The 20,800-nt window shown below is 44.9% G+C and overlaps 2 protein-coding genes across 2 annotated transcripts in view; one reads left to right on the top strand and one right to left on the bottom strand.

Moving 5' to 3' along the window:
* Positions 1–18,180, bottom strand: part of zzef1 (zinc finger, ZZ-type with EF hand domain 1) — a 29,942-nt gene extending 11,762 nt beyond the window's left edge. Inside the window, exons 1-39 of the mRNA XM_080509108.1 lie at positions 17,676–18,180; positions 17,011–17,155; positions 16,689–16,883; positions 16,389–16,572; positions 16,092–16,291; positions 15,023–15,233; positions 14,799–14,915; positions 14,166–14,344; positions 13,817–13,915; positions 13,638–13,729; positions 13,401–13,546; positions 13,082–13,187; positions 12,728–12,946; positions 11,660–11,751; positions 11,321–11,562; positions 11,081–11,214; positions 10,934–11,004; positions 10,725–10,839; positions 10,473–10,638; positions 9,206–9,327; positions 8,981–9,103; positions 7,893–8,062; positions 7,714–7,795; positions 7,424–7,625; positions 7,167–7,300; positions 6,234–6,486; positions 6,050–6,129; positions 5,862–5,952; positions 5,277–5,742; positions 5,025–5,189; positions 4,358–4,477; positions 4,087–4,248; positions 3,741–3,873; positions 3,320–3,458; positions 3,070–3,235; positions 2,724–2,986; positions 1,702–1,874; positions 1,398–1,578; positions 1,159–1,313 (exon numbers count right to left, since the gene is read on the bottom strand). Coding sequence (XP_080365234.1) covers positions 1,159–1,313; positions 1,398–1,578; positions 1,702–1,874; positions 2,724–2,986; positions 3,070–3,235; positions 3,320–3,458; positions 3,741–3,873; positions 4,087–4,248; positions 4,358–4,477; positions 5,025–5,189; positions 5,277–5,742; positions 5,862–5,952; positions 6,050–6,129; positions 6,234–6,486; positions 7,167–7,300; positions 7,424–7,625; positions 7,714–7,795; positions 7,893–8,062; positions 8,981–9,103; positions 9,206–9,327; positions 10,473–10,638; positions 10,725–10,839; positions 10,934–11,004; positions 11,081–11,214; positions 11,321–11,562; positions 11,660–11,751; positions 12,728–12,946; positions 13,082–13,187; positions 13,401–13,546; positions 13,638–13,729; positions 13,817–13,915; positions 14,166–14,344; positions 14,799–14,915; positions 15,023–15,233; positions 16,092–16,291; positions 16,389–16,572; positions 16,689–16,883; positions 17,011–17,155; positions 17,676–18,089 — 6,507 coding nt within the window. The 5' untranslated portion in view covers positions 18,090–18,180. The remainder of the gene's footprint in view (positions 1–1,158; positions 1,314–1,397; positions 1,579–1,701; positions 1,875–2,723; positions 2,987–3,069; positions 3,236–3,319; positions 3,459–3,740; positions 3,874–4,086; positions 4,249–4,357; positions 4,478–5,024; positions 5,190–5,276; positions 5,743–5,861; positions 5,953–6,049; positions 6,130–6,233; positions 6,487–7,166; positions 7,301–7,423; positions 7,626–7,713; positions 7,796–7,892; positions 8,063–8,980; positions 9,104–9,205; positions 9,328–10,472; positions 10,639–10,724; positions 10,840–10,933; positions 11,005–11,080; positions 11,215–11,320; positions 11,563–11,659; positions 11,752–12,727; positions 12,947–13,081; positions 13,188–13,400; positions 13,547–13,637; positions 13,730–13,816; positions 13,916–14,165; positions 14,345–14,798; positions 14,916–15,022; positions 15,234–16,091; positions 16,292–16,388; positions 16,573–16,688; positions 16,884–17,010; positions 17,156–17,675) is intronic.
* Positions 18,181–18,417: 237 nt separating this feature from the next.
* On the top strand, positions 18,418–20,702 carry cyb5d2 (cytochrome b5 domain containing 2; the record flags this gene model as incomplete). Its single annotated transcript, XM_080509048.1, has 4 exons — positions 18,418–18,780; positions 19,513–19,653; positions 20,190–20,376; positions 20,531–20,702. Exons 1-4 carry the CDS (start codon positions 18,525–18,527, stop codon positions 20,700–20,702), a joined length of 756 nt encoding a protein of 251 aa, XP_080365174.1. The 5' UTR covers positions 18,418–18,524.
* Between the last annotated feature and the right edge of the window lie 98 nt (positions 20,703–20,800).

Consider the following 20,800-nt stretch of genomic DNA (forward strand, 5'->3'; position numbering starts at 1 on the left):
ATGTTATCTGGAGATAAACGTATACCATCCCTGCGCTGATGCGATATAATTAAAAGAAAAAAAAAATTATATATATATATATATATATAAATCATTGCAAGTTGATGGATAAATTATTTTCAGTGTTTACCTGCCAAAGCACCGGGACCTGATAACTTGGATGATTGATGACTGAAATCAATCACCCTTTTATCAACAAAACGGTAATTATTTTTTTCCGTCTACAGAGGCTCCAAGATGAAAACATGGTTTCAAAGTGTAATTGTAAAGCCTTCTGTGGGCCTTGTACCTTTCAGGAAATGTACAGTTTCTTTAATCTTTAATTTAATTTAATGTTGATGGATGAGGACTTATAATTTAAAAAAATATTTTGAAACCTGGAAAATTTGTTGAATATTTATTCAAAAGGAGTAAAAGATTATATAAATACACAGGGCCTGTGTTGTGGTTAACATTCTCACACGATAGTCAGAAGATTGCGGGGTTAAGTCCAGGTCAGGTCTGCGAGGAGTTTACATGTCCGAGTACAGAGTCTTCTCTTTTTCTAGTCCTAAAAGGCTCACTGAACTAAAACTATCTGCAAAAAACTTGGAATACCTTCTCTGCGTTTTGGTACCGTAGCAGCACTGATTGTTTATGGATTGAAATATAGCAATTTCAATTCCAATGTGAAAAATTGTGTTGTTACAATTGTGTGACTGTCAACAAAAGGTAGAGAAAAGCTGTGATGAGCTTATTAAAATGACCAACAGAAACAGGGCTTAGCTGTTCCCATAAAGTTTCTCCAGAAGATGATAAATCCTCCCTGAATGTCTCTCTGACCTATTCACAGATCTACTCTCAGAACTGATGCCAAGATAAATTAACGAGCCTCACTGTGGCAGAGGTGATTAAGCCCCTGATGTGAATCAGGTGTGCTGCCTCACCTCTCTGCCCATAAAGGAGGAGCCGCCCAGAGACGCAAGGTGACAGACGGGAGACACACACTGGAGGAAAGCCTGCGAGAGGAGCTGTGTGTGTGTCCGGTGGTTTAGTTTTGTGCTTTGATTTACTTCAATAGAGAATGATGATTGAGACCCCTGACTCCACACCTCTGTGAGGGAACCCGACAGTGGTGTGCACACCCAGCCCTTAACAATGCTGCTTGTTTTCACATACCGGTTTTGCTCGTGGTAGCATGGCTGCTAGAAGTCCCAGGATCCTCTCTCTGGAGCACTCTGAGAAGACGTGCTCCTGCAGGGGAACTTGAGGAAGCCTCTCCTCAGTCTCCTTGATGACATCTGCTGGAGAGTTTTCTCCGCCTGGTCCTGAGGCTGAGAACAGGGAAAAGTAACAAAAAAATCAATGACTGAACAAAGTCTGCACTCTAACTTGCTGAAGGTAACTTTGGCACGTACGTCTGATGACTGGAGAGAGAGGGTCTTCGCTGGATACGGACGGAGTCTGGCTGAGGCTGGGAGACTCCAGGGTGTCTTGAGTGACCAATTTCTTTTTGTCCTCTTCGGTGTTTGTTGGGAATGACACCTCTGGAGGAGAGTTCACATCCCTTGTCTTCTTGTCCTTACTTGATGGTTTATTCTGGTGGTAAGAGAAGAACAGCGGGTGCATTACATAAATATTCAAGTCTGATTTAAATTGAACTATTTGGCTACATGAGTATCTTTTTGTGTTCCTGGTACGTTTCTAAGATCTGCTCTGCACCTTGTCTCTGGGAGATGACGGCGAGCAGACTGCTGCTGTGCTTCCTGGCAGTGACGAGGTGTCAGTGGCGGTACTGATCTCCTGCGAGGACTCCGGAGAGACCGGACACAGCTCGCTGTCGGAAGCAGAGTCATTGGAGGACAGCAGAGCGAGCAGAGCTGACGAACGGAGACCTACACGAGGAAAAGATTTGCATCAGACAGGCAAAACGACAACAGAGGTCAACAGAGGTTCTAGATTATGGGATGTGATCCAAAAATAAAATGAACCTGAATGGGCCGTGTTGGAGAAAACATGTCAGGTGTATATCACCAGTAGCTTCAGCCTAAGTCTTCACCTCTAATCCAGTTGTTACTCATTTGCTCAAAACATGGTACCAGTTTAGGCGGTCCTTTGACCTCAATAGTCTTCCTTTTATACTACCAATATCAAGAAACCATACGTTTCCCCCATCAGTGATGGACAAAGTTTTTGAAATCTGGTCAAGAAGATGAATAGGCACAATGTCTAATCTCTACATCGACAACAGAGTTGCCTGATTTGTACAACTATCACAGACATATTTTCAAAAGTTCCATTTCTTCCGACATTTCCAATCTCTGGCCTTTAATTGTGCTCACTTTCCATTACGTCCTCCTGAAACGCTGTTACAAATGATTTAAAATATATTGTTGACTTAAAACAAATAAGCAGAATGCAACCAAGTAATATAATCTGGACCCTCTCCAATAGAGATTAGGAACGGATCTAGATGAAAATATAACAGGAGGAAAATGGCAACAACCAAAAAAAATCATCAGAATTTACTCCTCAATATGTAGACATGCTGTGGTGCAATTTAAAACAGTGCACCATTTTCACTGGACCAGAGAAAGATTAACCTAGATTAAGTAAGAATATTGATTCTACATCCGACTATAAATACAATGAAAACATGGTAGGCATTACAGCTGGTCGGTGATAAAGCACACGACTGTCTAAAATGGGTCTTACTTGAAGCAGAATTTCTGGTTTGAACGTACCTTTCCCGGTTTGCCCCTTGAGTAAACAATCCGTGATCAGCTGAGAGCAGCGCGTCTGCAGAGCCATCGCCTGATTCACAGTGTCACTGCTTAAAGATTCTCCCTCCGTCTGCTTCTCGCTGCTCAGCTCCGATGCGTACAGACCCAAAGCAGCAAACAGCAGCCAGGAGTAGTTGTGGATGTAAGGCTGGATAAGGCGGTGGCGATCACTTATTCGTATGGTCACCATGGGGTAGACTGTAATCCGGTGTGTGGGCAGGTGGCTAGATTTTGATAACGGTGGAAAATAATTGAGTCAGTAAGTCAAACCAGCAACACAGAAGTGCGTTTGCAGGAAATGCGTCACCTGTCGGGGTACTTCTTTGCATTGTAACAACCGAAGCACAGATCGAAGTCTTCACACACGTTACAGTTGATCCTGCTTCCGACTATGAGCCCCTGGCAATGATCACAGGCGTACTCCATGTTCACCATCTCGTGATCGTCCTCATGGCCTTCGGGCTTGGCACCACCTGGAGAAACATTCACCTTCAGTCAGACTTTCCACGTTTAGTGGAAACATATCCAACCTGCTGCAGCGCGGTGCAGAAGCTCACTGAGGAAGCAGGTCTTGCAGAGGTCCATGTCCATGCATTGCAGACATCGGTAGCGGTGCCAGGGGGCCATACGCTCACATCCGTCACATGAGATCACCACGTTGAGCAGGTCGCAATAGCGGGCGATGAACATGTGCATCTGTGGGTGGAGGCAGATCTTTTTTTTTTAAGTCAAAGCAGCACAAAGTTTCATTAGCTCCTGGAGTGTGTGGCTCCACAAATACTTGGCAAAAAATGTCGAGTTCTACTGATAATAAATTGAGAAGACACGCGGATTTTGAATCATATCGGTTTGTAAAACCTTGCAATATTTCTGCTGCAGTAGTAAAACTGTGCTGTCTAAATCAAGGAATGAGTGTTGTGCCATTTCTGCATCCTTTTTTAGCTGAACAATTGAAACCTTACATTGACCATATCTTACCTTCCTCCTATCCTCCATGGAGTCCTCGTCATCGATTTTATCATACCACTTCTCAAACATCCCGTCCATACACTCCTCCATCCACTCCTGGTTCTTCTTGTAGTCAGTGATTTCATCCTCCATTGTCCATTGACTGAAGATGAAATATTTACCATGTCATTTTAAATCTCGTAAGGTTACACAAAATGTATTCTAGAAAACACAAATGTGCCTCAATCCTTTGTGAAAATGAAAATTGTGCTTTCGAGAACTGCTACGATTTGAGGTGGAGAAAAGCGCAGCTTTCATTTTGAGGGGAAGACTTTTGGAAGAAATTTCTGTTCTTGTTTTCAGAGACGGCAGTTACCTGATGGCAATGTCATGCACACTGATGTTCTCCTGGGACATGCTGAGCAGAAGGTCGGGGAGCTTAATGTTCAGGAACAGAAGAAGGTCGTGTACCTCCCAGTTCATATCAAGAAGGTGCAACAAGCAGGTCTGTACACATGACAGGGCTGGCAGCAAAGCTCTGGACAGCAGAAATCAGTGTCAGGTTACTTAACACACACACACAATATTCACTGCTCCAATCAGCAGTAATTCAAAGTTATGTAGCTCGAGGTAAACACACAGCTTACTTCTCATTGAGGCCACTGAAGCCTTTGACGGCCTCCACCAACATGAGCACCAGCTGATGGTACGAGCGTCTCACCTCCTCTCCAAGCTTCTGCCCACTTTCAGACAGCTGAGAGAAATAGCTGAAAAAAGAAAGATCGACAGAATAAAACAAGATGAAATGCACTTGAAACTTGAATTAACTTAGACAGACAGAGACAAAGTTGGTCATCAAGAGTATGCAATGTATCAAAACTCTTATTCTATAGGATTAAAACCATTGGGACATTAGTGAAAAACAAACTTGCACACTTTGGTTCTAATTTAGCAGTAAACCTTTAGTGTGTTTTGATTTAGCTGGTAAAAATGACATTTCAATAATCCCACAAATAGAATATTGGAGTATTGCTTCACAAGTTCAAACATTATTCATTATAAAAGCAGCCGAGACGCCTAATGTTTACAGTTTAATGGCCCCATATAAAAAAACACATTCATGTGAATACAAATCAAACCCAACTAAAATGTTCCTGATTTGGCTCAGACAACGCACAAGTTTCACTTCTTAAGCACAAACAATTGTTTAGTCTCAGCTATTCCCTGGAGCACAATATGGAAACACCAGTATATTGTATAATAATAGACTGATTACTGCTGCTCTTCAGTGGAAAAGATTTCCCACAGCCGTACCTGGTGAAGTCTTTCTGACAAGCCAGCAGCTCCTGTAGGAACAGGATGCACGGGGCTTGGAAGAGGTGTGGCTGTCCCAGAGATCGTAAACAGTGCTGAACCATCTCCAGCACTTTGCACACACTGAGAGCCTGCGCTTTGTTCAGGGACAGGGTCTGCAGAATGCTGATGGAAGACGAAACACAAAACTGATCCTCTGTGCCAAACGCATGAAGTAAAGACAAAACTCGACAAAGAGTATCTGCCAGTTACCTTGCTGTTGTCAGAGCTTGATCCTTGATGAAATTTAGAATGTGTTTGAGTATTGGGTAGCGGTCCTTGATGGAGGGGGCCATGCGGGGCTCCTCCATAGAGCGGCAGGACAAGAGGCGAAGGCGTGCCCGACTGAACGGAGCTCTGCGGGAGAAGGCGGACGGTGAAGCCGGATCTCCGGGAACAGGTGAGAGGCTCTCGGTGGAGCCTCTGTGGCCTTGCCTGCTGTGCCCACAAATGGATGAATTGGGACTATGGCATGCTTTGGCATCAGCGCCCTCGTCTGACCCCGCGGCCTGAGGTCCCAGAGAGGGACTGGGCTGGAAGTCCGCTTGTGAGATGAAGTCTGAGTGGAAGAGTGGCCCACTGCTGCCCTCTGTGGATTTTGAGGAGTCACTGCCCTGGCAAGCCACTCCACAAGGAGCAAATCTGAACAGCAGGAGGCTCTTCTCAATGCACATCTCAGCTGGAGACACACAAAAAAAAAAATTAGGAAAATGGTAACGAGACATAACAGTTTCTAAAAAAAAAAAATAATAATAAATTTTTTTTAAATCCCCATTTTGGGCATTAGGTTATCCTCACCAAGTGACTCCATTGTAACCTCATCCAGACCTCCCTCTTTCACGTCAGGAACATTCATTTTGCCAACAAGATATCTCTGCTTCATCTCCAACTGACAAACAAAGCCCCCCCCCCCCCATGGTTTAATGGTTCAGTAATATAATCAGGATCTCACAATCAAATCAAGAATTCCTGTCTGCAACACTCACCATCCATGTTCGGATGCCGTCGGCCAACGAGAAGACCTGGAGAAATTCCTCACTCAGAGAGGACCTACAGTCCTGATTAACTGCTCACACAGAGCAAAGCAGAAGGAAGAAGTTGATCAGGTTAATCATGTCACTTACAGTGAGGAATCGCAGAAATAACTGAAAGCATATGTCCAATAATTACCATAAGTCTTCAGTGCCTGGTTGAGAGCTGGTGTGTGGTATACCATGGCAGCCCAAATGGCATTCACAGCCTGGTCTGTCTTTGGCCCCGTAGCAATCTCATTCCTCATTGGCTGTTTTTTGAACGACTGCATGAGTGTCTTCATCACCTCCGTTCTGCTGTCGGTCGGGTCCTGGGACGGGTTCCAGCGGGCAAAATCCTCCAGGAAGCACATCAACTCATCAAGAGTCCATGTGTTTGACGAGCTCTCAAGCTGTGTGGGCATGAATTTATTATTTATTAATAAGACTATAGGTGAAGGTGTGGTATACTCTGGGCGGGCTGACTGACCCTCAAAAGTGAGACAACTGCATACACTCACACCTATGGGCAATGAACTAGCACACACAAGGAGAACTCTGCACAACTCATCTAGAAAATCAACACAAAACATGACTGAATTTCCTACAGATATTGGACAAAGCAGACTGGCATGTGGAAGTGGATGTTATGCATTTTCTGATGCTTTGTTTTCACCATGAGGTTGTCCACTATCGGCCCGTTCAGACCTGGCATCAACACGCGCTTCTGGTGATCTGATCACAAGTAGTAAGCTCATAAGACATGGTGCCTTATTGCGGCCTGGGCAAAAGATCTGTCCAGTGCAGGCTTAATGACTCACAACTGCACACCATGCCTTTTACTGGGAGCAACACAACTCGATCTCAAGTGATTAGCCTGAAACACATGATACGGACAAGCAGAACCAGTCTGCATGAGGGCTTGGCACGTGGCCCTAAACAACTCCTACCCCACCTACTTTTCCGACATCTGCATTGGTGTTTGTTTAAGCTTACTGTTCAAGCCATGTTTAACTATTGGCATGCTTGACTGGAGTAAAGCAGATTGTGTTTCTGTGGACAGTAATATAAATTCTAATTGATAATTTTTTACCTGGCCTGTTGTTTCTTTTAACCGGTTCATCTCCTGCTTTTCACATAACCCGTGCCGCAGGATTGGTTTCCATAAAGGTGAAGACTGAACGTGTGCCACTCCTGCTGGTGGAAGCTCCTTTATTGTCCGGATCTCTGTAACACAGCAACAACCCCAAAATACCCATGACCTCAAGTGTTTTGAAAAAAAAGAAACCAAAAAAAAAGCATGCTGCTTTACAAATCACTTTGAGGTGTCAGAAGCACTTGGGATCTCACCGTGAGGCGATTTCAACGCCAGCGTTCTGGATGCAAGGCGGCCCATGAGGCGAGCCACGAGGAGCTGCAGGTCAGACATCCAGGATATGGTGATGTCTGGTAGACCCAGGGCGGTCACGGTGAACTTGTAACCCCACTCATTATTGCTGCTGTCCGAGTGGAAGAGGAACTGCAGCTGAGGTCCAGCGTCGAACGTCACTTTCTGGAGGAGCAAAGATCGACGCGCGTGAAGGAATTACAGAAATGCGGTAATCTACATAGAGATTTCGCAATATTTTTCTCTTGCCCACCTTTGGCCACTTTTCAGTTCCAACCTTCATGTCGTAACGGACCTTCCCGCCTCGAGAATCAGTAAATTCTAAGTAGTCGTATCTGTAGATGTCAAGAACATGAGGTAAGAAAAAGCTTCAACGTGGATGAAGGGGTGGAAAAAAGGAAGAAGCACTTTTTGACATTTTTCACTCGTCACCTCTTCTCTGTCTCACAGCGCTCGTCGAACTCCACCTCAAACGACGTTGCGCCGGGACAGGCGAAGATGCTCGTCTCGTGACGACTGTTCTCGTAGTTGTGAGGAGACTCCAAGTTCCAGGTCCTCAGTACCACCGGCTGCTGCGGCTGGTGCCAGCTGTCTTGATCCGCCTTCAAATGACAGGTTTCATTGACAGTATGAGGCAGGAGACAAGTATATGAAGTCATTTGTCCATGTCTGCTTGCTGCTGACGGGATGCGCATGCATAATTTTCAACATCATGGCTCCTTGAGTAATGTTGTCAAACACATTTTAGTTGTGTTGGAAATGTCTTTTTTTTTTACAAAACCAAACAACAAAAATAATACAGTTAAATGGTAAAGAACCTCTTATATAGCTGTTGCATTACGGCTGTTTTTACAAACACCTGTTTGGTCAAAGCCATGCTGTCGGGGTAACGAGCCTTCATGCTGATATCTCAGCTCGGGTCTCCGTTTTGTGCCCGTTAAAAAAACCTGTCCGAAACAGTTTGTAATATCTTGAAAATATAAAACGCATCAGAATGCAGAGACAGATTTGTGTCTGTCTATATACATCATGGAGTATTTGTATTGGTCCGTATATGTGTCAATTCACAGGGAGGACTCATGAATGTGTCAAACATGAGCTCCTCAGTACAAAAATGCAGTAATATTGAAGAATTGAGAGAAATTTGAATTTGAAGTGATCTTGGAAAAAGGGGTGGATTTACATGTCTGTTGCAAAACCTTTAGACAATTCAAGTTTTTCATTCCAAATCTGTGCAGTGCAACAAAGTGTACTATAAAGTATTTTTTTAATGAGTCTACGTGTTCAAAATTACATAGATTGAGCATGGGAAAGGAGTTAGTTTGTTTCAAACTTTCATCTCAACTGTAAGACAGCAACAAGAAACATGCAGTACTTCAAGCTCCAGTTGCTTTAATGCTGCTGCTTGATCTCCACAACCCACATCTTTCCTATATGATGCACCCACTGCTTCACTTTGAGTCTGATGCGAAGTTGTAAGAAGGTTACTGCTTCAAGGTGGATATTTAATGTGAACTGACCTTAGAAAAGATGTCTCCTGTATCGCTGGACAGACTTTTGAGAAGCTCGACCAGAGAGGAGAAGCTCTTCAGCAGCATACTGTGGGGGATGTCTGAAGAGCACAGCTCCAAGAGGAAGATCATCTGCCAAGAGCCACAACAGAATTATCTTATGGCAGACACACGCTGCCATCGAGTCTCTACTTTTGGAAAAAGGGAAGTTGAAAATCAGTCAGTCAGTCTTACCAGCTGTCTGAAGATGGTGGCGAGGATGGAGCTGCCTAATTTTTCTGCAATTTCAGTCCCGGTGTATCTCTCCCGAAGGGAAGCCAGGGTGGTTTTCATACTTCCAAGAAGCTGATCCACATCTGTGAAAGCCAAACCAGCAGAGTGATTACCGCACACAGACAACGAAACATAATATCAAGCAAAAAGAAACATTTGAAAAAATTGCCTCGTCTGCCAGTTTATTTGTTTTTGGGGGGGGGAAACTACATCCAGTTAACTGTCCAATGCCAAAGCCTTTCCACTACTCGCTCACATCCACTGGAAAAAAGAAATTCACACACTAATTTTTTTGTCAGGACTTGGCCACTGCAACTTCCCTCTGCCTGGAATCAATCAAAAATCACTCTCCTGCTTTAAACAATTACTGCAGTTCGCTGATAAGGACTGATGACATGGCAGAAATGCAGCTTTACCGTCCCTTCATTAGCTCCTGGTTCATCAGGATTGATTTGAGGATTTTCCTGATCACTTTTAAACCTCGCCTGGATCTGGCCCAATAATAAATTAGAGAAATATTGATCCTGTGTGAGCCTGTCGTCCCCCAGCCTTAGAATCACTGATGGGCTTCTGGTGGCTTCTAAACTCATTATTAAGATCTTAAAGTGGTTCCACTTTCACCATCAGGGCCACTCATCTGCAGGACGACCTGTCAGGAAGAGAGTCTGGCACTATTTTTAATAAACATGCAGTGTCGTCCATTTAATGCCACTTTATAAAATTGTCAACTTGTCCTTTTTTTCTGATTCTATTGTTTAAATGTTTGTTACATTTCTTGAAAAACTGAAATAAATGTATTTGCCTTCATATTCATGTTGACTTTAGCTTGATTATTTATAGTGACTGTTTATCATTGATTTTCTATTCAACTTAATTGGCTGTTTGTTGAATTAAACGAAATATTTCAGTGTACTTTCATGGCTTATGAACAATATAACCAAAAAAGGGGGTAGAAACAAACAGTCCTGTAGTTTTAGCAGAGGAAACTGTACGATGTGGTTCTGGAGGCTATGAGACACACAGAATCATCAACAGTTTCTTTGGCAGAGCCATAATAACCCAATATTCACACATCCATTGATTCACACATATTCTACAAATCACAAACAATCTACTGTAATACAACCGCGAACCTAATGCACTATTCTTTCTTATACTGCACTGTGAAAGGAGCAGCCAATTCTATTTCTATTGAAATGATTTGAGCAAACCAATTTGTTTATCTCACATTTCAGCAGGATGTCTCTGGCCAGTTCCATCGCCACGGCTGTGGACGATCCCGTCTTGAGCTGCAGGTAGCACCAGGAGAGCAGACTCCCCTGCAGAGCCCAAAACAAGGAGAGCAGCACCGCCCGGCTGGCTCCGCTGTTCTCATCCACCATCATGACTTCACACTTGGGAGGAGGGGGGGGACGGAAGAACGTCACAGCGAGACGACAAAGCACGTGATTTTAAGTCGAGAACCAGGGGGAAAAGTCACCTCTCTCATCGCCACGAGCAGCAGCGTCTCCATGACGGACAGGATCGGGCTGATGTCAAAGTCTGAGGTAGCTCCTTTAGGGGGGAGCAGGAGAAGGCCACTCGGATCCCGATCGCTGCACATTTGAAGACATTAGAATGTAATCAGTGCTGATTTGATGCCCATTCGAGAATGAAATGAAGTGAAGATCAGACTCCCTTCGTGCTTACCTGAAGTAATTACAGAGAGACTCAAATGTCACCTTCACCGACTGTGGCTGATCCTCTTCAGTGATATTCTTCTATAATTACACACATTGTGATGAGCGCTGTCATGATTACGATAACAAGGAGAACAAGCGACAATTAGAAACTCACCATCATGTGAAAGAGTTTGTCCCGCCTGACGTGTTTATCGGGGAAGAACACCGCTGCTCCATTAAGAATAGCTTTGACAGTTTCCTTGTGCAAAGCCTTTTGCACCGACGTCTCTCCCTCTGGACTGTCAACAACTGCACACAAACAACACCAATTTGTCACACGACACCGACTTCCTCTACTTCTCTTCACAGAGATGAGAAGCTGCCGTCATCAGCAGGGAAGCAGTCACGTCCTTACTGTGGCACAGGTGGGAGTAGAAGTCCAACACGGCCTTCAAGCAGTCATTTGGAGGTTCCACACTGGTGGATGTGGAGGGGGAGGCCGCTGCTACTGCTTCTGTTACTGCTGCAGCGGCACTTTCTTCTTTCCTTTTGGCTTCGTCTGAGCTCCGCGGTTGCAGTGGGTTGGGCAGCATGGCGAAGCAGTTCTGCATCAGCTGGAGCAGAAGCACTCTGCTTTTGAGCACCTCCTCGCCCTCACTGAAACACAGAAGCATGCCACGAGTCAGGCGATGATGTATAGTTCGATACCGACGGCCGAACTTCGTCACGCTGAAAGGTTATCAAAACAACTCACATCTCCCTGAGTTTACTGTAGAAGGCCCAGAAGACATTCAGACTGAGGCCGCTGAAGTCCAGAAGATACTTCTGCTTGAAGTGGGAAGTGTCCTGCAGACAGGGATTGAAAGGATTACTGTACACGCGGAGTAATCCATCACAATGCTCAAGGACCCACTGCAATCGAAGTTTCAAGTTCATTATTTGTGGTAATATTGTTTGTGGTAACATGTTGAAATATTTTAAGGTGTAGGCTGAGACAATAACATGAGAATTATCCCTCAAACAAAATGGTTTCAATTCACTGGTGCTATCCAACTTAAAAAACGGAATCAATATTTCTATTGTATTCAGTTTTGACTCATGTATCTGTACAAACCTGCCTTAAGGGAAGAAATGTGTTTGGCAGTCTTCAGTACTAAAGCAGAAACATTTAATGTTTAATGCACATTATATGATTTATTGTAATGTTCCCAAGCAGCCACAAGAGAGCAGTGTCATGAAACTAGACATCTGGCAAATGAATGAAAAAGCAATTAAATGACATGACAGTTGTGTAGATTTAGTAATAGAGGAAACTATTGGTATATAGATCTTGTGCTTTTTGTTTAGTTTTTCATTGTCCTGCATGTGGTTGTTAAACATTATTATATGAAATAATGAAACTTAAAAAAGATTGTTTTTATATATTTTTACATTACTTTGGCACACGACTTTTCGCATACTATTCAAGCTGTTCTGATTACTTCGACTGTACTATTTGTATATAAATACTTCGTTATGTAATTTTGCACTACTTTTTTATTTAGTTTTTAAAATTATACCGTTTCTTTTACATGCTTGATTATATGCTATTTTAATGTTGGCATTCTCTGTGGACAGCAGAGAAAGAATTTCACCATGCAGGGAAATCTGTTTTCGCTTGTACATAATGACAATAAACTTGAACCTGTGTTTCAAGCCCTCTACCTTATATTTACTCCAAGTCAAGGTGACCTGGCAAGAAACAGAGGTTAATGGGTAAAATGTGTTGGCCCTCACAAAGATGATAAATATGACTTAAGAGTCGATCAGGATGAGTCGTTACCATGTCTCGTGTGAGCTGCTGTATGAAGAACAGTGTCTTGTTGAGCAGACAGAGGCCGTTGACGGCATCACGGTCGAGGCTCTCTCCCTCTGCACTGAGGTCGTCCAGGTCGCCGAGCCTCTCCGCACCGGGACACAGGTAGCCACTGATGCTGAGGGACTGTACGCCCAGGCGCTCAGCTGAGTCCTGCCTGGTGCAGAGGAACTTCACCATCAGGAACTGAAAAGACAGAGATGCAGAGGTATCAGATGAGGTGGCGCTTAGGTACTGTAGTGAAATGCTGCGTTGAGGTGTAAAATACAATTTACAAATGAAACTGATAAAGCGGACGCTGCGAGAGGAAGTGCCATGTACCTTTGCAACACGACACTGCTGCAGCTTGATCTCCACATCATTCCAGTCGTCGTCCAGCTCAAACCAGCCAATGGGCTCGTCCTCGCACTGCGTCGGAATCTTCACACTGCAGGTCAGGTGACAGCATGGCGTGTGTGAGCCATAAACCACATGAACCACTGAGGCAGACCTCGAGGACGAGCCGTAACTTAATATCGTCGAGGATTTCATCTCGGTGCATTCTGACCTCGTTCAAACACTGTTGTCTTCTTTTATTAATACTGTAAAGGAGTATCAGGAAGAAGAAATGTCTCTAAAGCGGTTAAAAACTCAGTCTTACTGGTCTTGGACGAAATCTTTGTAGTCCTTGTAGTCCCACGCGTCAAACTTCTTGAACCGCTTAAAATGCTTCTCTGCATCAAACGGGTCTTCGTCTTTGTAGGCAAACACCAAGCCACACTTTGCTCCAATGGCTCCTTTTCGCACCTTGAGGGAGAGAGTTAAAAACAAGGGACTTCTATCACCGTCTGATTGTTCAGATTTCTGACTGTAATAGTAAAACAATGAAGAGCCTTACTTTAATGTTCATCTGAGTGACCTGGAAGTTGCTCTGGTCTTCTGTGGACAGGATCACGCTGGCTTTCTTCCTGCCGCTTTCTGTGAGGAAACCTGAAGAGGAAGAAAATATGCTCACTGCAACCCGCTCGTCGCGTACCTGAACTAAAGCTTGAGGTGTGAATGAGAGCTCAGTTGTACCGTCGCCGGTGGAAGAATCCATGAGCATGTTCTCTGGTCCCGATTTCTCCTCTTTACTCTTCACGTCGCAGGCCTGCAGATGCAGCTGGAGAGGCTTCCCTGGAAGTCATTTCAATCATCAGTTATTTCATCATTGTCCATCATAATGCAATTTCATTCTTACATAGCGGGGGGGGGGGGGGGCTACCACTGCATTAACGTGCTGCACTGCAACAGAAGGAGCAACTTTCCACTGCATTGTCCACTAATGCATCCTCTCCTCACAAGCACTCACATGCACTTTCTCTTCCAAAGGCTTCGGTTTCAAATGTCGACGAGAACGAGAGTGGAGGCATATTGCCGATGTTACCGTTGCGATAGAGCAGCCGCAGCCGCACGGAGGCCATGGAGGCGATGAGCGGCGAGGCCTTGTACTTGGTTTCCAGATGATCACTGATGCAGGACAGGGCCTGGAGGACTTTCGCCACGCTGCCCCGGGCCAGGGCGAAGGCCAGCAGGGTCAGTTCGGCATCGGGACTCACGCAGCAGCTGCACAGGAGCAAAAGATCACGTGTAAGTTTGAGTTAAATTGTGTTCTTAAGAGTTTGTCACTTTCCTAATTTATATTAATAACGGCTTCTTTAGAGATTTTTTTTATTCTTTTTTTTAATGTCTGGCTACATATAAAACTAGCATAAAAAAATCTCTCTAAAGAAGCAGTTAGTTTACACACTATTGAAGGCTCTCATTTACTTTAGCAAAACTTTAGACAATGGTCGCCTAAATGTACACATGAACAAACTACTGTATTGTAGCCAAACTGTCTTCTTTGTCAAACCTTTTTTTTTCAAATGGGAACAAAAAAAAAACAAAAACCCAAAGTCAAGTTAACACTGAATCACTTCGATCGCAGCCCGAGTTCACTACAGTGATGACAGCATCATGAGCTCAGAGTGACAATATGGCATGAGAGTACTGATGTAAGCCCCTGGCAGGTCCTCACTCTGCTATCCTGAGGAGAAATCCGTCCACCTCCTCCAGGATGTTCAAGGAGAAGAACTTGGGGAACTCTGCGGAGGCTGGGGTCAGGGACAGAGGCGGCATGTGCTGTAAGGCTTTCCTAGGAAGAGAACCAAGCAAACAGGCCTTGTAACATACAACGCTGTACAAATAATTACACTGGGGTATGCATTTTCATGAATTGTGATCAACTTCTCGGTGTCTTACTGTGTACTCTGGAGGACGGTGCTGGCCAGCGCGGGGTTCGTTTCCATGGATGTTGTGACCAAGGATGTGAGGAGAGACAGGTACCAGATGGCTGAAGCATCCGAAACGGACACCTCTTTACTCTTGGTAATCTGATATCCCAGCGCCTTCAAGCCGTGAATACGTGTGTCGCAGCCGTCGCTCAGGCACCGCTTAATGTTGATCTGGATGTCTGAGATTCGGAAATGAGATAAAGCAGTGAGCCGGCTGACGGAAAACATCACGTCAAAACGCCTCAACCCCTTCAAAGGCCATTAAAGATGTTGATTATGGGAGACACAGGTACAAAAGTTCTCTTCTGTGAGGAACCAGAAGAAGCTTAAAAGCAGGGAAATTATTTGAAGCCACAAAGTACAATGTGATTTACAAATAACAGGGTGGAAAAACTGCAACTGTCTGAAGAGGATGAATGAAAAAAAAAGAAGTATTCCAACCTTTTATATATAAAAATCTATGTGTATTTCATTAAAGTTGCTCACAGCTATGCTGTCCACTTGATTCACAACAGACTTCAGTCTCATTCATGTGTTATGATCCTTTGCAAAAGTTGACTCATGAGCTCCAGCCTTGTTCTGATTCAATTCAATTCAACTTTATTCACCAAGTGCCAAATACAACAGTCATTTCAAGGCACTTATACAAAAAAAACCCCAAACAATTCCATATGAGCAGGCACGGGAAACTGTGGAAAGGAAAAACTGTTTCTCCGTGGTTAATCAATGTCAACTAAGGAGGACGGGTGATTCCACTGAAACCTTTGTAAAAATCCAAGCCAGATGACACAGCGAAAAAAACTGCTAGTCTCTGTACCTGATCATTTATTCCTATATATTCCAGCAAACTGGCATGCGACTCAAGCACTCCGCTATCTGTGCACCCAGCGATGCTCCTCTGTGTCTGACTCCCTATTTCGTCTCCACCAGACAGATGACAAGAGACGGTTTCCTCTGGAAGCTACAGCGCCCGGCGCACAAAGTCAAGACAAATAAACACTTTAACAAAGCAGACAAACTGACAGCCGGTGACTCACAAGGGTGTGTGATGTTGGCATTCTCCAGAAGAACTACGTAGCCGGTGACGGTGCTGGGGATGCGGATGTCACTGATCTCCTGCAGGGAATGGCGATTTTTCCCCACAGCGACCGACACCAGCTGAGGCATGTAGCTGTGGTCGTTGGAAGCCACGGCGATGGCCAGACGTCTCAGCACCACGTCTGGCTTCATTTTCAGTCTGCACGCAGGAGAAAGAAGAGTTTCAACCTTAAAAGTTCACGAGGGCCAGAAACATTAGGCTTTCAAGGCTCAGACGTATACAAATCCGAACGTGCCTTATCCAGTGCGAGCGAGCACTGCCGTCCGACTGCCAGAAAGATGTAGTTTCACCATTTGTCATCTTGTAAACGTCGGCAACGTTGGACGAAGCCTCAATCGTGGTGTAGCACTGTGTGACCACCTTGACTTTGTCGACGTCTGGATCACGGTCCAGCTCCGCTCTGTATTGAATATCTAAATCTGAAAGAGAGTCGACTCAGATCAGGACATGTGAAACACGCTGAAACGCTCCTCAATATAGACTGAACAGGTTCAATATTTAAACTTAAAGACACTTATTTAGCGCTGATGCTCACCCTTCTCTTTCTGTAAAAGGAATTCCAAGAAGTCCTGGACCACACTGGACCTCATGGTACAAATACTATTGTAGCCCTCTAAAATAGGGAAAGGGATGGAACTGCTGGGAATACGATTCCTGTTTAAGAACTTGAGGATCTTAGAGGCATGTGCTCCTAATCGATCTTTGGTCTTGGAGAAAATGTCAACAAAACCTGTTTGGGGGGGGGGGGGGGGGGGGGGGGGGGTAAAAGAACAAATTACACAGTGATACCCGGGATCATCTTCGGTGTACACAAATTAACTTTCACTCACTCAGGTAAACAAGTCAGACCATCATACCTGGGGTCAGGGAACATGCCTGAAGCTGTCTGATGACATGACTCAGCTCTCCCTGGAGGTTCGCTCCATTGGAGTTCTTCAGAGTGACCAGCATGCTCTCTACGTCCACCACGCCATCGCCCTCGGCATCAAATTGTCCAAAGGCCTGAGAGGGGAGACGTGATCAACCACTGGATCTACCATTTTAATTTACGCTTGTGGGATTTTGGTAGTGGCTCATGTTGCATTCAGTATTTGTGTAGACTACAGCACAGTAGTAAACCCATTCATCGACAGCCATTTCATTGAACAAACAAATGCTGAACACACAGCTAGATTGAAGCACGGGTCAAAGGGTCACTCCACACCCTCCAGATTATATGAGGATACTCCTGCTTCTCTCTCTCTCTGGCTCACTATCATGGCACTAATTACTCATTTAGAATGGGTGTGCCAGTCCAGTGACAAACAGGAAAAGTGTTTTTTTGTTTTTTTTATCAATTCCACTTTATTTATAGAGCACCAAATACAACACAGTCATTTCTAGGTGCTTTTAATAGAGGAAAAACCAAACGAATCCACATGAGCAACAGATTTATTTGCGACTTTGGAAAGGAAAAACCTTGATTTGGGGTAGGGGGAAAGAAAATCACAAGTGTGCGTGTGCGTGTGCGTGTGTTGTATACCTCTTCACACTCGTTCCTCGGGGCGTCCCTGCTCTCCAGCATCTCGCAGAACTGCTCCACATTGACGGACTCCTCTCCGCGGTTCAGCCGGTCCTCCAGCCACCGCATCAGGACGCCTTCGTTCCCGGCCAGCACCGACTCGTGAATCGCGACCCCGGAGTCGCCGATGCGCGCCGCCGCTTCCCTCAGCTTGACCTGCTCCAGGAGCACCCCGGGGCTCGGGGGTCCGCCGGCGGCCACGGCCACGTTATTGGAGCCTCTTCCGCTTCTGCCAGAACCGGAGCCTCCGCCGCCTCCGACACCGCCGCCAGTGGCCGCAGAGGCCGGACTGTCTTCCGCGAAGCCGGGACTCTCCGCCTCCATGTCCTCGCCGTCGACGCTGGCTCCGCCGCAGCCGCTCTCCGCGTTCCCCATGGCAGTTTCGCCGACCTAGGTCGCCCCCGGAGATCCGTGCGGCCCGCTGGGGGTCAGTTTCGAAAACGGGCGGACCGGTCGGTACACAGACCGCTCCAACGATCACCGACCGACAACTCCGCCGCTCACTACTACCGCATTGACGTGCCGTAACGTCAGCGCCGTCCCGACGCCCTCAGCGCCGCGCACGCGCAGTGGCGGCCTTGTTAACGGAAGCACCTGCGCTGTTTTTGGAGTAAAGAATGGGATGTGACCAAAAAAGAAAACTGCAAAAGAAAATCTCTATCAGGATGGATTTAGTAGGAGGTTAGAAAAAACAAAAAACAAAACAAAAACAAAAACACTTTCAATCAGGAGGAATCAATCTAAACGCACGAGGAACCAGAGGGGCGAAAACGATGTGATGGGACGTAAACACATGGAGAACCAAACAGCATGATCAGCTGGGCTCTGGTCGCGCTTTTGTCCGCCTTTCTGGCTCTGCTGTTCATACCCCGGGACTGGTCCGGGATATTTGGGGATGGATCGACCCCGGGGGCCCCCGTGCGGCTCATGAGCAAGCGGGAATTGTCCCTGTACGACGGGCAGGATGGCAGCAGGGGTCTGTTCCTGGCGCTGCTGGGCCAAGTCTTTGATGTAAACAAAGGACACAAGCACTATGGACCCGGGGGTGCTTACCACTTTATGGCAGGTGATGGTTAATAGTATTATTATAATTTTTTGGCTCGAAGAACATAGTCAAGCACACGCTTAAATATACAGTATAAACACAATCTATTTCCACTCATCTGAATATATTATCTACTTTTATTATTATTAATTCATTGGGAATTTCAAAGCGAAAATAAAAAAAATACATATACACAAAATAAATAAGTAATAAATATGTACCCTCCCATCCAGAAATACATACTTGCATATACACATATAACGCATAGGTCGAGTTCAACATGTCTGAAAAGGGGTAGGAGTAAGTACATTTAAAAATATGTATTTATACATGTATTCATTTTAGTGTAACTCGATTGTGTGTGTTTGTATTGTCTTTCATGCCTGGAATGAATTAATAATTGAAACAAGAACAATATGTCTTATAAGGTCCTTTAAGAGTTAGTCATATAGTAAGGAAGTCAAGTTTATTTATAAAGATTTATTTCACACACAAAAAAATATCACAAAGTGATGTATATAAAATGGGAGCAGTAAAACATGATAAGAATATTTTCAGATAAAATACATAAAAAAAAGTGGAAAATCCATCAACCAAAAGCTCTCCTGAATAAAAAAAAGTCTTTAAATATACTGTATTAATGAGCTACATCCAGCATTCATGAAAATAAGTGTGATCATTTGGACAGCTATTATTATCATTCATGTTATTATTATTCTTATTTTAACCTTCATAATATATGCACACTTCCAGGTAGGGATGCCTCATGCTCTTTCATCACTGGAGACTTCTCAGAGAGTGGATTGACAGACGACGTCTCCAGCCTTTCCCCGGTGCAGGTGGTGGCCCTGTATGACTGGCTGGCCTTCTATCAGAGGGAGTACCAAGCTGTGGGTACGTCACTGCTTTAACACATGCACCTGTCTCCAAAACGGAATTTCACAGCATCCTGCACACCATGCATCAAGTTCCACTTTTCCCTCCTTGTTGTCAATGTCTGCTTTCTTTCATTTGTCCACATTGAGAATTTAAAATCTAGAAGGTCAGTTTTATGTATTATGTGTTTGAGAATTTCACTATACTTAAAAAAATCTTGATGTCTTTGGGGGTTTTTTTTGCTGATGAAAAGACACGGCCAGTTTTATGACTCCACACAGCTGGCTGATCCTGCTGACTGAACGTCATGCCAATATTGTCCCGGTGCACAGAGGATAAGCTGAGGTGTGGATATTTTCAGAGCTTAGTCAGTGAACCTTATATTTGTCCTAAACTGGCTTCACATGAAAGCGTGCTGTCGAGCCCGAGCAGCATTTCAAATAGCAACTGCCAATGACTGATGTGCCATCTTTTTTTTTAATGACTGCCGACTTGAGTGCTTTACATTATATCATTCTCATCATAATTAAAATAAGCTGACGTTTGAGTTTCAGGTGTGGTGATAGGTCGCTTTTACAACGAGCGTGGGCGTCCCACAGAGGCACTGCTGCGAGTGGAAGCGTCCCGAGCGGAGGGTCAGCGGATCAAGGCCCGGGCCGAGGCAGATAAGATGCGTTACCCAGCCTGCAACTCAGAATGGAGCTCCACCAAGGGAGGGCGAGTCTGGTGCTCCACCAAGAGGTGTGGCAATAATTCAAACCAGATTAAATATTAACAAATGTACTTGGCAGGTCGTTGCAATGTTGTAAATGCCCTGCCGACCTGTAGCACACGACCACATTAGCGGAGGAAATCAGCTCTTCACGTTCAGGCGCATTTGGTTTTTCTCCTGCAGTGGCGGGGTAGCAAGAGACTGGACTGGTGTTCCACGGAAGCGCTTCTCTGCACGCTCACACGGCGTTCGCTGCGTCTGTGTTGAAGACCCGTATGAGGCAGAGGAAGACCCCAACCTGCAGAGATACGACGGCTGCTCTCCACATGCCAACTCATGCTTTGTGAGGGACTAGTAGCCACTAGGCCTTAAACCAGTCTGCTCCTAGCACTAAACTCAGGAAAACACGTTTTTTTTGTTAATAATAAAGAAGCAGAAAAGAGACAACTCTGT

The sequence above is a fragment of the Blennius ocellaris genome (assembly GCF_963422515.1).
Source record: "Blennius ocellaris genome assembly, chromosome: 14".
In the NCBI taxonomy this organism is placed as follows: Eukaryota; Metazoa; Chordata; class Actinopteri; order Blenniiformes; family Blenniidae; genus Blennius; species Blennius ocellaris.